This window comes from Calypte anna, chromosome 7 (assembly GCF_003957555.1).
Source record: "Calypte anna isolate BGI_N300 chromosome 7, bCalAnn1_v1.p, whole genome shotgun sequence".
NCBI lineage: Eukaryota > Metazoa > Chordata > Aves > Apodiformes > Trochilidae > Calypte > Calypte anna.
The window spans coordinates 29099148-29120359 of record NC_044253.1 but is presented as its reverse complement, the minus strand read 5'-3'; the positions used below and the strand labels follow the sequence as shown (position 1 = coordinate 29120359).

General features: G+C 53.9%; 1 protein-coding gene and 5 non-coding genes across 8 annotated transcripts; 1 reads left to right on the top strand and 5 right to left on the bottom strand.

Moving 5' to 3' along the window:
- Nucleotides 1–802: 802 nt before the first annotated feature.
- Nucleotides 803–12297, bottom strand: FTCD (formimidoyltransferase cyclodeaminase). Of its 3 annotated transcripts, none has more exons than XM_030453866.1 (18): nt 12282–12297; nt 10098–10294; nt 9126–9309; nt 8650–8778; nt 8368–8456; nt 7977–8156; nt 7749–7886; nt 7322–7453; nt 6607–6668; nt 5673–5802; nt 5376–5537; nt 5096–5139; nt 4877–5015; nt 4411–4506; nt 3063–4221; nt 2613–2647; nt 2055–2410; nt 803–867 (listed from the first exon to the last, which is right to left on the bottom strand). In XM_030453866.1, the coding sequence occupies exons 2-15, from the start codon at nt 10149–10151 to the stop codon at nt 4135–4137; spliced, it is 1626 nt and encodes a 541-aa protein (XP_030309726.1). In that variant the 5' UTR covers nt 10152–10294; nt 12282–12297; the 3' UTR covers nt 803–867; nt 2055–2410; nt 2613–2647; nt 3063–4134. The 3 variants fall into 3 exon arrangements, with proteins under 3 accessions (XP_030309726.1, XP_008503111.1, XP_030309727.1); XM_008504889.2 differs by having other exon boundaries at nt 3166–4221; XM_030453867.1 differs by lacking the exons at nt 803–867; nt 2055–2410; nt 2613–2647; nt 9126–9309 and having other exon boundaries at nt 4074–4221; nt 12282–12296.
- TRNAA-UGC lies at nt 11517–11588 on the top strand. The gene has a single exon. It is a non-coding gene; the product is annotated as a tRNA-Ala (tRNA).
- Nucleotides 12298–13024: 727 nt separating the features above from the next.
- Nucleotides 13025–13096, bottom strand: TRNAP-AGG. Its single transcript has one exon. It is a non-coding gene; the product is annotated as a tRNA-Pro (tRNA).
- Nucleotides 13097–18521: 5425 nt separating this feature from the next.
- Nucleotides 18522–18593, bottom strand: TRNAP-AGG. Its single transcript has one exon. It is a non-coding gene; the product is annotated as a tRNA-Pro (tRNA).
- Nucleotides 18594–19379: 786 nt separating this feature from the next.
- TRNAA-CGC lies at nt 19380–19451 on the bottom strand. Its single transcript has one exon. It is a non-coding gene; the product is annotated as a tRNA-Ala (tRNA).
- Nucleotides 19452–19975: 524 nt separating this feature from the next.
- TRNAA-UGC lies at nt 19976–20047 on the bottom strand. The gene has a single exon. It is a non-coding gene; the product is annotated as a tRNA-Ala (tRNA).
- Between the last annotated feature and the right edge of the window lie 1165 nt (nt 20048–21212).

The following is a 21212-nucleotide window of genomic DNA, read 5'->3' as shown; positions in this document are numbered from 1 at the left end:
TGCTGACAGGACCCCTCCAGCTCTTTTCACTGTCTCCAGCACTCCCCTTGCAGATTTGTTCATCTGCCCCCTGTCCACCCATCCCCTCCAAGTGCCCATGGTCTGACAGAAGATCATGTCTTCATTCCTCACTTGCTTCATGTTCCTCACCTATTCATGGATGAGGAGAGCAGGGGTCCTCTCTGAGAGGGGCTGTCCCTCTTCCTACCATGAAGTTGGCATTGCACCTGGGTCAGGCTTTCCCAGTGTGTCCTTCAGGCCCTCTTTCACCCAACACTTGTGTGTCTCCAGGCAGCAGAGTGGGGCAGTGGGACTCCCTGAGGTCAGGGACATGTCTATAAGGTTTCATCCATGGTGGTGGAGGTTGTATGGGGAGGAGAGGCTGGGAAGCACTTGGGTTGTCTAGAGGGCTCTATTGGAAGGTGGAACTGGTTGATCTTTAAGGTCCCTCCCCAGCCAGTCTGTGATTCTGATTCCTTAGCCAACCCCATTGGTACAGCTGCAGCTGGGAAAGCTCATGCAAAATATAAGGACATCCATCATTTGTTACACAGGAAAAAACACACAGACACCAGCAGAATGCAAACCAGCACATGAAGTCTTTCAGTGGGCTTGCTCTAAGACACAGAGGATGGAGCTGCTGCCCATCATCTCACAGCAATTCCAGATCAAATATTTTACAAGCTGAAAACAAGATCATCACGCAGCAGGCAAAAGGCCACTTGAAGAGAAAGGGGAAAGGACCAGAGCAACATGCAGGTGGTTCCCATGGGGTGTTCAGCTTTGTGTTTCATTGTTTTGCCATCCTGGTGGTGGGAGATGAGCTCTTCAGTCAGAGTCAGAACTGCTGCCTGAGCTGCAGGAGTGCTGGAGAAGGCAAAACAGAACAACTTAAGGGTAGTACTGAAACAACCCTCTTTCACCCCATTTCTGGTAGGTGTTAGCCATCCCATGGTGGGTTCCTGTTGCCGGTGTTCATCTGGGACTAGGCTGAGCCTGCAGTGGTGGTGGCCCCAGACCCATCTCTTCCCAGGTGCATACCAGCAGAAAGGGAGCCCCCAGGTTTGTGCCCTGATTGGATTGCAAGCTGGTAATTAGGCCTCAAAAGCCCAATTAGTTAATGTCAAGGCCCTGGGATCCATGAGAAGGGGAGCCCATGTGGGAATCAGCACAGCACTGTGGCCTCAGATAGCAAACCCTGAGCTGAAAATAAAATGGCTGCTAAAAACATCACTGCAACTTTGGAGCCATTCTTTTTCCACTTGGAGAATATAATCACAGCCATATTGCGTGAGGGATGTGTTTAAATTAATTTTTATTAAGTTTAACTGTTTTTTTTTTTAATTATTATTATTACTACTGCTAAGCAAAGAAACTCCAGGAGAGTCCTGGTCTCTGCCAGTGAGGGCAAACCTCAAGGCACATCACAAAGCCATTACACAGTGAGGGAAACTGATGATTTGCTTTGTTTGGGAAATGCTCCTGCCTCCCATGGTGGAACTGAGATTTTGTTTAGAAGTCCCTCTGTCAGACCTACTCCAGATGGTGGCCATTCCTGGAACAGCATTTGCTGCAGCATCTACTCCCACCAGAAATAATTGCTTTTGCTTTGGGTTTGGGGGTTTTGGGTTTGCTTTTGTTTTTTTGGTTAGGTGTAGCTTTTTGTTAGGTTTTTTGGGTTTTTTTAAAGAGGAAACCGAGCTGTTCCTCTGCTTCAGGGCACTGAGTGAATGCCTCTTACTGAAGCACACCTCAATGTACAGGACAAAGTCTTTGGGTTTAATCCCCTAACATGGTACACCCTGAGCTGAGTCACCATTTCAAATGGCTTCAAAGAATTTCATGGGTCATCTTTCAAAAGACTCACTTGAAATGACTCATCCTTGCTTATTAAACAAATGGAAGTCTCCACACCCAAAAATAAGCCACCTAGCCTGGCAGCCTGAAGGGTGGAAAAGAGGAGCCCAGGGTGCCCAGGCTGTATGGGCACATACAAAGAGATCCCAAGTCCCACATCAGAGATTTGGAAGGGTTTGGGGCCACCTCAGTCTTACCTTGCCTCCATGGTGCTTGGAGTGCTTCTTATGGTGCTTCTTATGGTGCTTCTGATGGCAGTCAGAGGGGCACCCCGGGTTTCCTGAATGACAGTGCCCATGGGGATGATGCCCTGCTGGGGGGTGACCATGGGGGTGATGGTGATGCCCTCCTGGGGGGTGCCCATGGTGATGCTGCCCCTGTGGGTGTGAGCCAGGTGGAAAAGGGCCACAGGGATGACCCACAGGGGGTCCTGGGGGACAGATCACTGGAGGGCAGTTGGGATGGGGACTTGTTGAAATGTTGGGACCACAGTATCCCGGTGGGGCTGGTGGGCACACAGCCAGTCGGGGTGGTGGCGTCCCACTGGGCACACCTGGGAAAAAGAGAGAGGTGGGTGGTGAGCAGAGCCAGGCTCTCCCCAGACAGGAAACATAGGGTGTGCCCGAAGTCCCCTTCCTGGTAAGGGATGCCTCCCCACCCTTTGGTAGGCAGGTGATGGCCCCGGGTGCCCATGGGGAGAGCACTGATCCCTTCTGCCAGCCTCAATGGCTGTGTGGTACCTGCAGGTCCCTCACCTTGGTTGGGGTCCCACATCCTCAATGGCCTTCAGCTGCAAGAGAAGACAGGCACTGTCAGGGCTCCTCCTGTCACAGGGACACCATTGCCCTGCCAGCAGGTGGAACCTGGCTCCTTTGGCTCTGTCTGTCCTGGGCAGAGACCATGCTGGTTCCCAAGGACAGACCCAAGAGCTGCTCTGTCCCTTCAAGTGATAGCACCAACCCACCAGCCTCCAAAGTGGCTGTCCCACCTCCATGCACCCCCAAAGCCCAGGCAGGTGTTTCCATCACCAATGGAAATAATAAATCCAAACCTGACTGAGCCTGGGTGCCCAGCCCATGTCCTCATGGGCCATGAGGGGCTGGGGACACTCCCAGGACACCACATCTTATTGCAGTGTCAGCCACGGGGACAGTGCTTGTGGGACCCCGTATACCCACTGCCCTTGGGGAGGTGCCTCCACTCACCCAACCTGCAGTAAAGCTCCAAGCACTCTCTGAAAGCACTGTCACCACCAGCAGAACCCTCCTCAGCACTGCTTTCCTGGGATGGAGGGCAACCATTATATACCTGAGGCCATGTCTGGGCGAGGAAGGGTGTGGAAAGTGGGGGGGGGGTGACACTGCTGAGCCACAGCTGTTACCATGGGCACAAGGGAAACGTCAGCACACCACTCCCAGCTGGCACAAAGGTCCCACGGTGCTGATAAAAACAGGGGACAGAGGGTGGTGGTTCCACCTCCCCACTTCACGTGGTGGGGTGAGTCATTTGTGTCCCCACCACAAACCCTGGCTCATTGCTCCCAGCAAGGGCACAGTGTCCAAGAAAGGAGCTGGCACAGTGTGAGGGATAGGGGGTGGGTCACCCTCTCACAGGCACAGTGGGGCTCAGGGTCCAGTGGATGATGCTCTGTGACACTGCTCAGGGTGCTGCCATGGTGTGCAGGTGGAAGAAGTGACAGCTGAAATCAGAGCAGGATGCAGAGCTGGATGGTCCTGATGCTCAGGCCTTCCTCCTGGGGGGCTCTAGGGGAAGTGGTGGAGCTCCTTGTGTCCCATGCCTATGTCCATGAAAAATCCCTTCCCACCACCCCTCCTCAATCCTGTCCCATGTCTGGGGGGCAGCAACAGGCTGTGCCAGGTAGGTCTTGCCCCAGCCCTGCTGGCCAGGAGGTGTCTGGGACTGGGGGGTCTGGGCACAGAAACACAGAGAGGTGTGCAGGTCAGGACGGGGATCTCCTCCTGGGCAGTGCCATGGGGTCCCTGCTATTCCCTCCATTGGGAGCCCTGTGGCCCCAGGCACTGCCAGCCAGGCTGTCTCCTTCTGCCCCAGGGATGAGGGGATGGAGACTGGGGTCTGAGCTCCAGACAGCAAAAATAACCTTTGGCCAGGGAAAGGCCAGCAGGGAACATGGCTCTGGAATCGGTCTGAGCAGGGCAGCTCTGCTGAGGCAGATACTGAGGGAGCCCAGGCAGGGATGAGTGTATTTCACAGTTTAATTTGCTTCTGCAGAGCCCTCTGGCTGTTCCTAAACCCCTTTCAGGACACCCTCTTCTCCAGCAGTGTCAGTACAAGAGCAGAACCTTGCTTCGCCTCCTCCAGGAGCCCAGAGACCTTCTGAGACATCTGCATGGGGAGAGAGAAGCATTATTTATCACTCAACAGAAGTTTTGTCCACTGTCCACCCTATGCATCCCACTGGGGGCAAAGAGAGCGGGTGCCTGGGCATGGGGGATCCCCAGGAGCATCATCTCCATCTCTGTCCCACCTCATCCCCACCACCAGGGCCACAGCACATGCACAGCCCCTGCTTACTGCAAGCTTGAACTTCTCATCCGTTATGTCTTTGAGGTTGATCATGACGTTGAAGTAAGCTCCAAACACAGCCACTTCCAACATTTTGGCTCCCACCTAGGAAAAGAGGCTTCTCAGAAACTCTCCAGCTGAACCAGACCACCACCAGACCCTTAGGCTGCAGGACTCCCAGTCTCCATCACTCAGCTACAACAAACACTTGGCAACCCAGTATCTTCAGGACGTGGCTCCAGCAGTGGGAACCATCATGGCCTTTTCACACCAGTGAGAAAGCTCAAGCAAGGGCTAGAGGATAAAACCTCTCCTACAAGGGCTGCAAGCTGCCAAAAAAAAGTTAGGAGGCAGAAAACACCAGCCAGTTTGGGAAGCAAGGCTGAAGAAACACATTGCAGAGGTCAAGGACACAATGAGACACCTTGCAGGGAAAATCAGTGAGCCTGGCAGCCTCCAGAGCCCAGGACCATACCTGGATGTCAGATTTGCAGGCCAGGTTGCAGTGACATGCCAGTTCCTTCAGAGCAGGCCAGAGCCCATTCACTTTCTCTGCCAAGGTACAAGGCACCCTCACAGCTGTCTTGAGCCCCTGCTGCATGGCTGCTGTGCGTCTGGGAGGGGGGGACAGCCCTGGCGTGAGCACTGGATGCTGTGCTACCCCAGGCTGCACATCCCCACCAGCCCAGCTCACCTCTCCCGCTCCTCAGGGGTGCTTTTTGGCAGCTTCATAGCTTCCTGGAGGGAAAGAAAAGCAGGTTTCCTGCCATTTGCTTTTTACATCAGGCACCGGGGCAGACATGACAGTGCCCACGCTCTTGCAAATCTCCTTTAGGTGATGCTGTCCCTGGCCCAGCATTGGGCCAAGGTCACAGCCCTGCTTCTAAGGACACCAGGGTACAGTGATGCCAGCACCCCCCCAGCTGGAAAACTCCCCACTTCCCCACAGGACACCTTCTCCAGTGGGACTTCACCATGTAGCTGCTGAAGGCACGAGAGTCAGTGTCCACCATTGCCACCAGCTCATCCATGGCCTGGTGGAAGGGGGGGATCAGCTTCCTCATAATGGGGTCCAGCTCCTCAAACTGCCTCTTCCCATAGCTCATCAGTCCCACCATGCAGCCCAGCGCCGCTCCCTGCAAGGGCATGGAGTTAAATTCTCCAGCAGGACACAGTACCCACCACTACCACCATGCCAGCTGTCCCCAGGGTCTCAGCATACCCAGAGGACACCCCAGGCAAGGACCACTGTCCCAGCATGGGGCACGTACCAGGGCAGCAGCAGCTGCAGACACGGAGCCTCCTCCTGGAGCCGCTGACCTCTCACCGACCGCTCGCACGAAGGCACCCAATGGCTTGGCCACCAGCCCTTGGTCCACCTCTCCTGCCTGCACCAGGTACCTAGTGGCACAACAGCCAGGTACTGTTGTACCTGGGTCTGAGGAGGTCCCCAGGTGCAGGAACACAACATCCTCCACCACCCAGTCCTTTCCCACCCAGCACTCCTCTCTCCAACAGGTTTTCATCTACCCCTTGGCTCTGCGGTTGGGTAGCTCAAAAGGAGAGGCAGGAGGGGTGGAGTAAATGACAAGGAGCTCTATGGGGACAGACAGACAGACAGGCAGCTGGGGAGCATGTCCTTGTGGTGTCACTCTGCAGTGGGTAGGGTGGACTAGTGCAAACAGTGTTTTATGGAACTGAGACACACCCGCAGCCACCTCCTCAGCAGGGGACAACAAGGACCAAAAGTGCACATCCTGGTTTCACCTTGCCACAGGGGGGGTTTCCACACCTCTCCACCCTCACCCTGCAGAGGTGCATTTGACCCTAGACACTGCAGTATGGCTTCTCTCCTTGGAAGGGAGCATGTGAGCCTGAAGCAATGAAATTTGGTCTGGACTAGAATATTTAACAGGTACATGTTCAACTTTGGCCACCAAACCTGCTCCCACTGCCTGCCCAAGTGACCTGGAGTCCCCGCACCCCCACATTCACAACCAGCATCATTTGGGACCAGGAGTCATCATTTGGGAGCAAGGACCACCCCGTGCCTCCACAAGACCCAGCAGAGATGTCTCCTGGGTGTGAAGAGGACGAGGGTGCAGGCATGACTCCCTAAATAAGACAAACAAGATACAGGCAGCAGGATCTCCCCATCCAGGCAGTGATGGGCACCATGAGGAGAAGCAGGACAGGGGTCCCTACTCGATGATGCGTTCCCGGGGGTGAAACGGAGTCAGGGAGTCCAGGCCCAGCCGGCTGACCACCTGCAAGGAGCAGCACTGCTCTGTCAGCCACGTCACCCTAGGTCCCCTTCCATCCTCATTCCTTGCTGTTAATTAACCACAGGCGACCCATCCCTAGCACGGAGTTGCTTGGGCCACAACCCAGGGAGAGGACAGCCAGTGTCACCAGCCTGTCCCATCCCAGACTCAGGGGTGGCTTGCAGCCACCTACAAATGACTGGAAACCACAGATAAATAATTAGCTTGCTCTTATCTAGCACGTTCCCCATAGGATGGAAAAGTCCCTCCCTCCTGCAGCTAAAAATCTGAGCCCATCTCCTTGTTCCCAGTTTGCCCTGGCCCTGGGACAGGTTACCCTAACACCATTGCACTGTCCTTGAGCTCCAGGGAGGTCTCCTTCCCTTCCTGACCTCCATGCAGGCAAGTTGTGCAGCTGCTGCCCACACTCTGCCCTCACAGAGTGGCCTCTCTAATTCCTGAGCATCTCGGCATCCTCAGGACAATAAAGCAATTTCTCTACTTGCTGTGCCCTTACAGCTTGCCAGGCACTGTCCCTGAAGACAAATGTCATGCCTAGGGGCTGCTGCAGTCCCAAATCTCTGCTCAGTGCCACTTTGGGAGGTTGGGAGGGCTCGGTCCCACCCTTGTCTTGGTACCAGTAAGAGCTATGTTACCAGTCTGATCTTCTGTTCCTCTTCCAAGATGAAGAGTTTTTCCTTCTTGATGTAAAACTCAGCTGCATCCAGCATGGCCTTCTTGGGGACAAGTCCCACCAGTTGGGACCCCACCACAGGGAGGTTCAGTGCCTGCAAAGGACATCAGAAATGTGACTGTCCTCAGAGCCACCTGCCCTGCCACCACTACTACCCCAGCCTGGTGGTCCTCATCACTTCCTAGGACCTGGGAGACACATGGAAATGGCTTCAATGGAGGAGCAGGGGGCTAGCAGAAAGTTCCTGAGGTTTGGGGAACTTCATGCTGTTCAGCTCTCTGCCCAGTTGGGCTAGCTGAGCATGAGAGAAAGCAGAGCCTGACCTGGAGATCCATCCTCTGCAAAACCTCCACTGACACACACATGGTGTGCAAGCCCAGGCCACCCACCTCTGCATCTCTGCAGATCTCCTCGTAGACAACATGGAGTGGTGTGGTCTCAAAGTCCAGCAGGTTCGTGGAAACCTGGGCCATCTTCTCTTCCTCCAAATACCAGCCAATGCCCTGCACTCTCTTCAAGCGCCCAGGCTGCCAAGACCCCCCCCGCAGTCAAAGCAGGGCCCAGGAGGTGTGGGGACAAGCAGGTCTGCTCCCAGCATGCCACCAGCATGGGGGTACCTGCTCAGCACCACGCCCCTGCTCACGGATGTTGAGGGCGATGCGGTGGGCCAGCTCCTTGGTGCACAGCAGGTTAACATTGTAGGCAATGAGGAAGGTCCGGGCGCCCGTCACCGTGGCCCCCCACTGGGGAACAAAGGTTGGGGGCCCGTAATCAGGAGCCCACTCTGGTTTTGCAAGCTGGGGAGGAGAGAGAAGGGCACATGGGCTGGCACCGCAGAACATCACAGTGGATGGGAACAGGCATCTCCCTCCCCAGTCAGCATCTGCTGCAAGCAGCACTCAAAGCACTTCACCAGCTCCACTAGGTGCAGAGGGACCACGAGTCCCCAGCACCCTTGTCAAGATGCGGAGGTGTGGCTGGGCCCTGCCTGGGTGCTGCCAGGCTCACCTTTTTGGGGAGTGCCTCATACTCCCCAGCACGGATGCTGGGCAGAGCTTTCCTGCTCTCGTCCTGTGCTGCCGCTCCATACAGGTAAACTGCAAGACAGGAGTGAGCACAGGCAGGCAGGGTGGCACATCACCTAGGAGAGTCTGGTTTTGCTCATTTGGGAGCAAACCCCATGTTCTCCTCAGTGAAGCCTTGGCAAAAGGTGTGTGGCTTCTCCACAGATGGAGGGACAGAGGGTGGGAAGGAAGGGGCAGAGGTTCTGGACCCCCAGGCACCACTCACCAGGCACTCCCAGCTCCGCTGCCAAGCGCTGCCCAAAGATGTGGGCACAGGTGACACATTCCTCCATGCTGACATTCATCACTGGCACAAAGGGGCAGACATCCAGGGCCCCCATGCGAGGGTGTTCACCTGTGGACAGGGCAGACAGAAACATGGGAGCTGGGAAAAGCAAGGGACAAAGAGGGAGGACTCTCTTTTGGAAACTGGGCACTGCTGCTACAAGGAAAGTCATGTCTGTGGCAATAACATCTATTCCAGCCCAAGGAGGGGACCAGTCTCTCTGGACTGGGAAGATGAGCAAGAACTTTGCACAGTCCTACCTTCATCCATCCAGTAACCTGCTGTGTGTGGTTACCAGAAGCTGATTTTATCTCCAGGTGCACCCAGAGCCAACCACACATGGCAGCCCAGGGATGCTCAGCACCAGGTCATCTCCTGCACAGCCCACCCACTGCCCCCCCTGCCCCCAAGCTCACCCATGTGCTGGCTCATGTCAATGAGCTGCCAAGCCACACGAGCTGCGCTCAGGGCCCCTTCCACCACAGCCTCAGGAGACCCCACAAAGGTGTAGACAGTGCGGTTGGTGGAGGCGCCGGCATCCACGTCCAGCAGCACACAGCCTGGTGTCTGGGAGATGGCCTGGCTCAGTGCATCAATCACCTGCCACACAGGGGAGGGGGACAAGGTGGCTCAGCCAGCTGGACACAGACCACAGGCACAACTTTGTAAGGTGGGGTTGCTTTGTCTCAGCTCCCCCACTTCCCACCTGTGCTGGGGTTGGGGATGACCCCACGAGCAGTGAGGATGCAGCCCTGTGCTGCAGGGATCCAAAGGCATGAGCATCCTGCTCTTACCCTTAGGCTCTGGGACACCCTTGGCTCCCAGCAGGCCCCAAACCCACCGTGGTGGGGCAGAGCTACCCAGCTACTGCTGCACATCAAGAGAGCACCATTACAAATTGCTGTTCGTGAGGACACTGTCCCCTGACAGCTCCAAAAAACATTTGGCACTGTAAAGCCTGTTCCCTGAAGGGAAGCAGTGGTTTTATTGCAGTTTTGGGCCTGCTGAACTTCCCCGTCCACAGCGGGGACAAAGTTCAGCCTTAAGCTGATGCCCAGGACAGATCCCATTAGCCTGGACAGTGTATTTTGGTATAACAACTGCAAATGAGAGGTATGCCAGAGCACCCCAAGACCTGGGGCTGCTGCAAACTGTAGGCAATGGGGAGCAGGGGGGCCTGGGCCCCCATTTCTCACTGGGTTTCTGAAAGGGAGCAGGGGCTGCCTTTAGTAATTTTCAGCACTAGTCAGGCAGGGAAAGCTGTGTGGCACTCCAGAGGAGGCAGGGAGTGGGTGCTGCCTGCACAGCCCCCCGGCCGGAGCAGCCCAGGTCCCCTCGAAGCACCCCGGCATCTTGCCAACCCTCAGCCCCTCCATGTGCTCCCTCACCTCCTTGTTATTGCCCTCTGAGAAGTTGGGGACACACTCCACCAGCTTGGCCATGGTTCCAGGGTCTGCAAGCACCTCGGCTCCTTGTGTCCTGTGGGTTCAGCCTGCCCTTTCCTGTCCTGCTCCAGAATAGAAGCCTCCCTACACCCGGCCCGTTTCCTCTCCCCAGGCCGGGGTTTCTCATTAACTTCATCGATCTGCGGCCAGGAGACAGAAAGGGTCTTGGATAAACAACGTGGTACTGGAGCAGCTCTGGGCACACAGGCGCTACCTGCATACCAGACTACAACACTAATTACACATTAGCACAAATTAATTGCCAGGTGAAGGTGATGCCAAATGCAGGAAATCAGCTGCTGTGCCCAACACCAGACTATGCCTACTGGATGGGACAGCCTGCCTGTACCCAGGGTGCCAGTACCACTCTGGGATGGTTGGGGGACAGCTGCTCCTTCAGAAACTCAGACTGGGCACCCCAACACACACCCCAACACCCTAAAAGCTTTTGCTGTGAACAGGATTCAAACCTGTGCAGGGAAAACCCTATTGAATTTTGAGTCCACCACCTTCACCCCTCAGGCCACCACAGCCCCAGCAGTGAGTAGCCCCAGGGGAGAGACAGATGCCCCTCACCCAGGGCATCCCTTCTTTCCCCAAGTGTGCCCCCTTTTCCTGGGAAGTGGGGAAGTCTCTGGAGCTGGTGCAGCCCTGCACACAGCCTCAACCCCCTGTTGTTCCCCAGGGGATGGCAATAGGGTCTGTCCCCTAAAGCACCTTCTGGGGGTCCAGTCTCTGGGCAGCATCTTCCCCCAAGCCCCCCAGTGCCTGACACAGGCTGGATGTGCCCAGGCACTTGCTCATTGCTCTGGGGGTGATTCTCACTTCTGTGAGAGAGGTCCCAAGTTCAAGTCTTGGAGGAGCCCTCCTTTTGGGCACCCACTGCCCAGCACAGCCCCAGCTGGGACAGGGCACAGATGGGGCCACATTGCCAGGCACAGGGGGACGTGTGACTTCCCCAGCTCGGCTGCATCTGCTGGAAACAGTCCCAGAACTGCTGGGAGGTGGGTGCTGCCCACTTCTAAGGGTCAAAGAGACACGGCTCAGCCATGGCCAGGGCTCATTCCCTCCTGAGTGGGGAAGGGTTGTCAGAGCAGGGGGAAACAGCAGAGCTGCACCCTGCTGCCACCATGTCCTCAGTGGCCAGGTCTGCTTGGGGGATACCTGCAGAAAACCATGTCCCAGTTCTGCCCCAGAGCTGCCCTTCCAGTCCAGCTTGCCTCAGCATCCCAGCAGCATCCCAGGAAAACCCAGAACCTGAAAAGCCTCGAACCCCACGGTCAGCAGCTCGGAGGGCTGGGAAGGATGCAGTGACCGGGATTTCTGCGAGCCACAAACGTGCCACGGAGTGGTCTTGCACAAGGGGATGTAGCTCAGCGGTAGAGCGCTTGCTTTGCATGCAAGAGGCCCTGGGTTCAACCCCCAGCATCTCCAGTACCATGGTTGGTTTTTTTCTACCTCCCTGGAGCCCCCTCGCTACCGGCTGTGGAGTTGGCAGAATTCCCAACCCCACCTAAAAAAGTCCTGGCTCTGTCTGCGGGCACGGCTGCCCTGGGGCTGCAGGCTCACCCATAGCCTGTGGGAAATACCCAAGGCACAACCCTTCCCCTGCTCGGGGTCTGTAGTAGGAAGAACTGCCTTGTGACCCTTATCTCTGCGGGTTGAATCTCTCTTGGTGAGAGACAAGATGTCCCTTTGGGTGAATTTCAGTGGGTCGAAAGCAGCTGGGTAGTGGAGGGTGGTGGATGCCTAAAAGAAGGGCTTCATCTGGAGTGGGACCTTTCTCACCTTTCTTCACCCCTGCAGACCAAGGAGTCGGTGTGTACAGCTGCCCGGGCACCCCCAACATGTGCCAGGCACTGAGAGGCTGGGGGGAGCTGGTGCTGCCCAGAGACTCAGGTCACCAGAGCTGCTTTAGGGGAAGGACCCCACCACTAGCCCCTTGGGGAGCAGGGTGGGACTGAGGGGGGTGTGGGGATGCACCAGCCACTCTGGAGGCTTCCACACTTCCCAGGAAAAGCGAGTGCCCAGGGTCAGGACAGGGGTAGCCAAGGGTGCACAGGGAGACCAGCAATGCTCCAGGAAGGGGCTGTGATGGCCCCAGGGCAGAAAGGACACAGGACTCACCATGGCTTTCCACCTTTTGCAAATATGAGAGAGGTGAGGATCTGGCTCTGGAGGGGAGAGGGTGGCGACCTGTTGACCATTTTGCAGAAATGCTGAGCAGCTCTCCATGATGTCCCAGTGCCTGGTCCTCGTGGAGCTGTGGAGTACTGTCCGGAAAGCAGAAGGGAAGGAGGAGATGGCAGCGTCCTGGAACATCCCCCGTCTGTATCGGGCAGGGTTGGGCTGTGCGACGACAAGGACACGGGGCTGAGGGGGACAGGATCGGGGATGGGGGTGCAGGGAGGGTGTGACACCCTGGCTCATGGGTAGGATTCTCGCTTATGGCACGAGAAGTTTGGCGTTCAACTCCCAGACAAATCCTCCCTTTTACACAACCACCACCCTGCACTCTGCTTTTCCTCACACAAAAGACCAGACACTTCCTGACGCTTCCACCCACCCACCCTTCCATGCCCTACAGCCGCTATCCCTATCACCAACACCTCCCTGCATGAGCAGGTTTGGCAGACATGGACACCTCCCCCACCCCAGTGCACCCCCCTGCTCATCCTGCTCTGCCCCAGAGCCCTGAGGCCAAAAGCAGCCCCTCAGGGCACAGCCCCACTCCCGCCTCCTCTCCCCTCCTGGGTGGGTGTCGGGGGTGTGCAGAGGTGGTGAGGCAGGCAGGAGGTGTGAGGCAGCCCCGGGTCGGGGTGAGGGCTGGTGTGGGGGTGTGAGGGAAGGAAGGGGGTTGTGTAAAAGGAGGGCTCGTCCGGGAGTTGAACCCGGGACCTCTCGCACCCTAAGCGAGAATCATACCCCTAGACCAACGAGCCGCGACGCCTTAAATACCTGCACCCCCATCCCCAGACTCCAACCCCGCCCTATGCTGGGGACGCTGCCCCGTCCTCACCTTTTCCGGCAAAACCCGGAAAACCCCGGGAGGAGGAGAAGAGGGGGGGCGGAGGGTAGTAGCTGTTCTTGTCCTTCCCTAGGGACGTCGCAGCCTCTTCCTAGGTCATTGCTAGGCTCCCTGAGCACCCCTGGATCCTCCTGTCCCAGCCAGTCTTTGCTGCTCCCCTTTGCCTGGGAAGTGGGAAAGTCTCCGGGGGGACTGCTGCACACCCGCGCACGTCCTCAGCCTCGCTCTGCTCCCCAGAGGCAGGTAGCAGGGCTTGACCCCAAAAAGCTGAAAGCCAAGGGAACAGTATGGGACAGGGGAAAGGGACAGCTGAAAGCCAAGGGACAGGGGAAGCACAGCCTCTCTGATGTTCCAAATCTGGGTTCTTCACCCCCTGCGCAAAAAACCCAAACCAACCCATACACCAATTTCTACCAGCAGAAAAGGGTGCGAGGGAGAGTGTTCCTCACCCAGTGTCAGGTCCGGGACACTAAATAACAAAGAAGAAACTGCAGTAAATGATGGGTTAATAATTTGCCACTCCTGCCTTACCTGTGAAGCAGAAATTTACCATTCTTTTTTTCTTTTTCCTCGAGGCTGGGGCTGTCTTTTGTTCGAGAGGAGCTCAGAACCAACAAAGTGTGATTCGCCCCTCAAAAAAACAAACCCACCCAGTTGCCCAGCCGGGAACCTCTGTGGCTGTTAACCCTTTGCTTTCCGCACCACAGCCCAGGCTGGGGGTGCAATGGGACAGGGCACAAAGGGGGTGATATCCCAGTGAGCAGCTCTCCCCAGGACTGCCCTTGCTCTGCATATTTACTGGAATAATAATAATAATAATAATAATAATAAAAAAATAAAAATCTTCAAAGACCCGCACAGTAAACTGATCATCTGTGTCTCAGGAACTGACACTGTCCCAGGGTGGGGTTTGTTCACCCATTGTGCAATAATCCAATCTGCACACAGAGTGGAGATAAGTTTCTTTAATTCATGACACCTGTCACAGAGACTGGTGCTTGGTGGTTAATCCACAAAGCCAGCACACCTTCCCTGTAATACCATGTTTCTTTTACAGACTGAAAAATGCAAAATTGCTTTATCTCCAAGTACACTGGTATTGTTCATACACGCAATTAAGTTGAAATGAAAAATTAATTAACCAAAGTGTCAGAACTTCTACCACCCACTACACACACTCAGAGTGTGGGGGACTTTTGTGAGCAGGGGATGCTTCTGGCCTAAGGGGGGTATTTTAGTGTATTAATAGGTAAATTTGATAGCCAGTGTTGTCTCTTACGTGTTCTATTTTGTGCTCAAGGCTAAAGACAGTGTTTAGTACCTCCTATTGCTCTTCACAACAAGGTAAATTTAGTGAACAGTCCCTCCCACCAGTCCTGCTAATCACAAGGAACATATTTTACATATATTCCCTAACCTCCATTTTTTGCAAGTTCTGAACTTATTTTGTGTGCTTTGTTGTTCTCCTTTATGCAATTTTCTCAAATTTTAATTGTTAACCTTTGTCAGTTCCCCCCTTCAAGACTTCAGTTTATTCATAGATATAATAATTGGAGTCTTGTTTATCCTTTTCCTCCTGATGATGCTCACAAGTGAGTTCTTCATGTAACTTGTTAGGAAGGGCTTCCATCATCTTGGACATAGTAAGAATGTGTTGGCTTGGAGTAACCCACCATCCTTCTTGATCTTTTGAATACTTCAGCACCTCTGCCAATGGTCCTGCTTTTCTGGATATTTGGGGTGGCTTCATAATGGTTTCTTTTGTTGATATCTGAGCCCAAATTAATTGTTCCTGCAGCACAGCTCCTCTTGTGGCCATGTCAGCTTTTCTGTTCCCTTGAGCTTTTCCATTCCCTTGAGCTTTCCCTGCACTTTTTTACTTGCTTTATAATGCATTGTTACCAGCTGCTTTGGCTCAAGGATTGCCTGTAGCCATGCTTTCTCATCTGTGTTTGATGGGGTTTCTCTGGAACATCAGAAGCCCTGGGTCTCTCCAGATGGCACAATGGGAATGAACTACCCCAATGGCATACTTGGAGTCAGGATATGTGTTTACTCTCTGTATCTTGACTGTTCCAGGAAACTCAATAGACTGATAGTGGCTTTTCAACGATACTCTTCAATATCAGCATCAACCAGGATGTCAACGTACTGCACCAGAGTGATGTTTTGGTGGTTGCCTTACCGCAGTTCCAGCTTCTTTGCTGATATCCAAGCCAGGTAGGGCTGTTCTTGAATCCTTGCAGAAGCACTGTCTAAAACCACTGCACTTTCCTTCCCGTGTTTGGATGTTCCCATTCAAATGCAAAAATCATTTGGCTTGCTTCATCCACTGGGATACAGAAGAAAGCATCCTTCAAATCTGGAACTGTAAAATAAACATTTGTTTTAGGTTCAGAAGTGAGCAATGTATATGGATTGAAAACAAGAGGATGCACATCCACAGTGATTCAATTGATTTCTCTTACATCTTGAGCCAGCCTGTACTTCTGAGGCTGGGGGTTTTAATTGGTAATATCAGGGTGTTAAATTCAGATTGACATTCATTCTCATAACAGTCTATATTTTTTAAAGGTGTCAAAGATTTCAAGTCTTTTCACACAAATTGTAGCCGATATTGTTTCTTACCAGAGAAGCTCCAGCCTTCAATTTGATTTTAACTGGTGTCACATTCTTTGCTCTACACCTGGTTTCTTCGAGGCTCGAACCAGAGGAATCCCCGCATCGATCATCGCGTCTGGAACCTCATTCTTGGGTTCCTTAAATGAAGGAGTCTCTGTTAGCAGGCAAATCTCTGCCTTCCACGCCATCTCCTGGGGAACATGTAGCAGCTGCACAGAATTCTTAGGAAAAGTTACTTGAGCCTTTGATTGACACATCAAATGATGTCCTGATAACGGCAGGGGACATTCTGGCATGTAGAGGAATTAATAGAGGAATTAATGAGTTAATTTCTTGTTTCCAGTTGTGCACTCCATTGGTTTCAGGAATGGTTTTAGAGTCTGCTTTCCAGTTGCCACACCGGTCAGACTTATTTAAAGCTACTTCACAAATAGTAACCACTGTTTATGAAAAATATCTATAGTTTCAGTCCTCAGCTTGATTGGAACCAAAGGGTCAGCTGAAGAAGCATTAATAATCTCCTCCAGTCCCCATCAGTTCAAATTGGTTTGGGTTTTTTGCAGCATGATCAAATCCCCACCAGCTCCCAGGTTTTCCTTCCCCTTGACTCTCTTGTTTGGGCACTCATTTTTCCAGAGTTCCTCCTCCTAGCAGTTTGTAAATTGATTTCATCCTAAGGGGTTCTTTCATTGGACATTATTGGTCCCCCCAGGTTGGTGCCCATACTTGTTCTCCTCTAGCCTGCCCAGTGCCCAGTCCCCTGACATTATTCTGATTTACAGCAGCAGCTAGGGAAGCAAGCAGAGATTTCATTCTTTTTTCCCTTTTCTCTTTTCTCTCCCCTTGTTTTTTATACACCTTATAAACTATTTCTATCAGTTGTGAGATGCACATAGAGCCTTCCCCATCTACTTTCTGTAATTTGTTTCTGATGACCAGGGCTGAATGCTTTATAAAGAACAAGTTCTTCTTCTGGTCCCTATCTAACATCAAGTAACTGACAAGTTTTTCAGTTTACCGCCCCCATGTGGAATTCCATGTAGTATTAATTGCCGATATTGGTTAACGCTTCCCAGCCCTCCCCTGGTATTAAGATACCATCCAAAGTCTTCTGTGGGCAGAAGGTGATTTGGGTCTTCTTGAGCACATCTTCTTTGGCCTTCTCCAAAACAGCTCTTCTTTCCTCAGGAGTGAGAAAAGTTTCTAAAATTACCTGGATATCCCCCCAGCTTGGGTTATGTACCAGCATCATTATTTTAAATAGCCTGTACATTCCCTTGGGGTTGTCTCCATAGGGCCCCACAGATTGCTGCCAGTTTAACAAGTTCAATACTGTAGAGGAAACATGTAGAGGACAACCTGGTTGTCGTTCCACCTCTGTGGCCTGGCTTGGAGGGGCAGCTATAAGGTGACCTTGTCCCCTTATCGTTCCAGCTATTGGACTGGAATTGCCCCCTGCTTGCCCGTCTCTCATTCTCCTCATATGGTGGGAGTCCATCTCTAGGACCACTGGGAGGGGGCAATGGTACCAATAATTGCATATCTTCTACCTCCTCTTTCCCTTCTACCAACTTACAACAACTGTTACAACTAGGACTCAATCCCCCCTCCACTTTTACACCACATTTCTCTTGAGTATCTATTTCCCCTTCTGTACAGAATCATAAAAGCCTCCACATATGTGACTTCATCCCACTTATCCACTCGATGACAAAACAACATCAACTGCAACAAAGTACTGTTCTTCAAGGATCCATTTTGTGGCCACTTTTCTGCATGACCAAGCTTATAATTTGCCCATCACTGATTACAGTACAGTCTCGTTTTATCTGTTGCATCAGGGCTCCCCCGAAGACTTTCCAGTTTTTCAGGATGCAACCAAGAGGAAAACAAGAAGGTATCTCACTGGAAGTAGTGGTTCCCATATTGACTAAGTTTCCTTAACCACAGTTTCAGACACATAGCTCTGGGAAAGAACCCTCTGGAAAAAGCTGACATTTTGATTTGAGGTTTGGTTTTAAGATGCTGTGGGTTGTTGTGACTTAAGCAGAGCAGATACCAATAAATTGACTATTTACAGTGGATATTCTCACACACACACACAAGCAAATAAGTTTTTTGTAGTGCTGCACCTCAGAGTAACTCACCATCCATAACCAAGGAGGGTTCCCTGATTGACAACAGGTTGGAGGGAGCTGGAGCCCTGCAGGGATCCAGTCCTGTCCACCAGTGGGGGAGGTAAGAGCACCGGGGCAAGGCTCTCCAGCTGTCCCTTCCGGGTAGAAAGAAAAATGTTGTCTGAAAAAACTGTTTGCCCAGTGGGTGATAATCCAATCCACACACAGAAGTGAGATATTTGCTTTACTCCATCCCTGCACTGAGGTGGCTGCCAGGTGGTAAACACAGAGGTAGCAACCCTTTCCCCTTACAACCGGATTTCTTTTATACCCCCAGCAATGCAAAATTACCCTCTTTCTAGGGGTAATTCTGCCTCAGGGCTCTGGGGCAGAGCAGGATGTGCGGGGGGGGGGGGGGGGGGGTGGTACTGGGGTGGGTGGGAAGTGTCCAGGTCTGCCAAACCTTCCCATGCAGGGGGTGTAGGTGATGGTGAGAGTGGCTGTAGGGCACGGAAGGGTGGGTGGGTGGAAGCGTCAGGAGGCGTCTGGTCTTTTGTGTGGGGAAAAGCAGAGTGCAGGGTGGTGTTTGTGTAAAAAACAGGGCTCGTCCGGGAGTTGAACCCGGGACCTCTCGCACCCTAAGCGAGAATCATACCCCTAGACCAACGAGCCACGATGCTATCGTTTACCAGCATCCCATCCTCCATCCTGTCCCCCTTGGCCCCGTGTCCCAGTCCCCGCACAGCCCAACGCTGCCCAATGCAGATGGGAGCTGCCCCGCCTCCTCCTTCCCTTCTGCTTTCCGGACAGCACCCCCCAAATCCGCGGGCATCAGGCACAGGGAGTCCATTCAGCATCCCAGGAAAATGTTATTTTCCCGCCTGTCCCAGGGCTGCAAAGCCCGGAAAACCTTGGGAGGGACCTGTGCCCCCCCTGCCCTGAGCACCGCTGGCTCCCCTGTCCCCGCCTATTCTTGCTGCCCCCTCTTCCTGGGAAATGGGGAAGTCTCCGTGGTGGCTGGTGCATCCACTGCACCCATACACCCTCAGTCCTGCTTTGCTCCCCAAGGTCTGGTGGCATCATCTGTCCTCAAAAGCATCTCCTGGAGGCCCTGGGTAGCCCCTGCCTCTCCACCGGTGGCCAGCACAGGCTGGGGGTGCCTGGGCACCTCTGCACCCCAGCTCATTGGTCTGGGGGTCTGACAATTGCTGGGATGATCCCATCACTGCCAGGGGGCAAAGAGCTCAGCCATGGCCAGGGCTTGGCCCCTCCTGGGTGAGGAAGGGGCTCTTGGGGCAGGGGGGGATCAGGCTGACACCGTGTCCCTCACGGGCAGCTCTGCCTGGGGGCCCTGGTGCGGGGTGCTAAGAGAATGTCCTGTAGGAGTGCATCCAGAGTTTGAAACAGTTTGACACCTGTGTCCCGTGGAGCTGTTTGGTTTGGGGAGGCAAAAGGCAATGGAGATGCTGGGGGTTGAACCCAGGGCCTCTTACATGCGAAGCAAGCGCTCTACCGCTGAGCTACATCCCCCTGCATGGAGCAATCTCCACTGGGATGAAATCTGCCCAGCTTCACAGTGTCAGCATCCAAGCTTGCTACGTTCTGTGTCAGGTGAAAGAGAAGCCAAAGCACAGGGTACCATTGGCAGGCAACTGGGGGAGGCCAGGGTTGAAACTCCTCCACTGGGTCTGCAGGGAACAGCAGGGATGCCAGTCTCAAAGGGCAGGTTGTCCCCCAAAGGAGGTTTTGTCCTCAAAAGGTCTCATCCAGGAGTTGGACCTGGGACAACTCACATCCGAAACAAGAATTGGACCTCTAGACCAACAAGCCAGGGTGCTGCACTCCAAGGCACCCCCAGTCTCTGTGCCACCCATATTTTGGCATTACAGGCAGAGCTAAGGTTGTGGATTTCCCCAGCACACACACAGCCTGCGGGTACCATGGATTAGGTCCAGGCCAGCTGTGCCCACAGGCAGCCTCAGAGCTTTTCTGTGGGACCTGGTGAGCTCTGCCAGCCCCACAGCCATCAGGGGTCTGGAGATGCAAAAAAGCCATGGAGATGCTGGGGGTTGAACCCAGGGCCTCTTGCATGCAAAGCAAGCGCTCTACCGCTGAGCTACATCCCCCTGAGCTCCTGGGTCTCCATCCTGCCCATGGGGAGGTAGCCAGACAGGGCATCTAATGGTCCCCATGGCATCTATCACTACTGCCCTAACACGTCACAGATCCACAAGCCACCAGGGAAAGTGGGTGCAGAAAAGGAGTGTCCATACAGGAGTTAAACCTCTCACACCTGAAGCTAGAATCATACTCCTAGACCAAGGAGCCAGGTCAGATCCAAAGCCCTGTCCCCCAGTTCTCTGCTGCAGACACCCTGGTGCTGGGCACAGGAGGGTAGCTCCAGGGAGCTGCCATCTCCCATCACCACCCCTCAGAGACCCATTATACTGGGACTAACAGTTTCCCTCCCCCCGGCCAGCATAGCAGGGTACCAGCATAGCTTTGGGACCAGGAATGAGAGCTGTGATGCCAGATTATGGGCACATTTCCCCAGTTACCTTTTTTCCCAGCCCCCCCGGGAGCTGACAGCTCTGGGGGTCAGCCAGCTGCCGGTGCTGGGGGTCCTGAGAGTGCCATGATGGGCAGAACCAGGAGGATGGCTCTGGGGAAGGACAGAGAGATTTTTCTGGGCTTATAGACTGGGCTTCCTATAGCTGTGCTGGGGTGGGGAGTCAAGCTGCTGTGGGACCCCCAGCTAGTGGGTTTCCAGATCACCTAGGGTTCCAGGTCAGTTCCACACAGCCAGTGCTACAAACAGCCAGCTCCAGCAGCAATAACCAAATCTGCCTTCCCTCTGGGAAACATGCAGCCACCTAATTCTCAACAACCATAAACTGGAAGCCCTGGAATATTTAATTGCACAATTCTTGAGTTTGAAACTCAAATCTCCAAGTATTGCATTCCCAGGACTTTGTAAACCATTGGGATTTGGGCTCCACTTTCTTGGTCCTCAGCTCTGTCTCTTCTTGAGGGCTGTCCTCCTGGGGACATGCAGGGAATGCATGCTCCAAGGAGAAGGGCATGGAGGACAGCTGGAAGCTGTGTCTGGAGATGGTCTGGGCTCAGGGTGAGGCACGATGTTGGTGGAGCCAGCAAGGCTGTGGGCTGGCCAGGGTGTAAGCCTTGTGAGCCCCACTCTCATGGGTAGCTCCAGGAGGGCCAGACAGAGATGCCAGTGCCTTTTGATTTGTATGCTTCTTACCCCATGACTCACAGGTGTGGGTGGCCTGT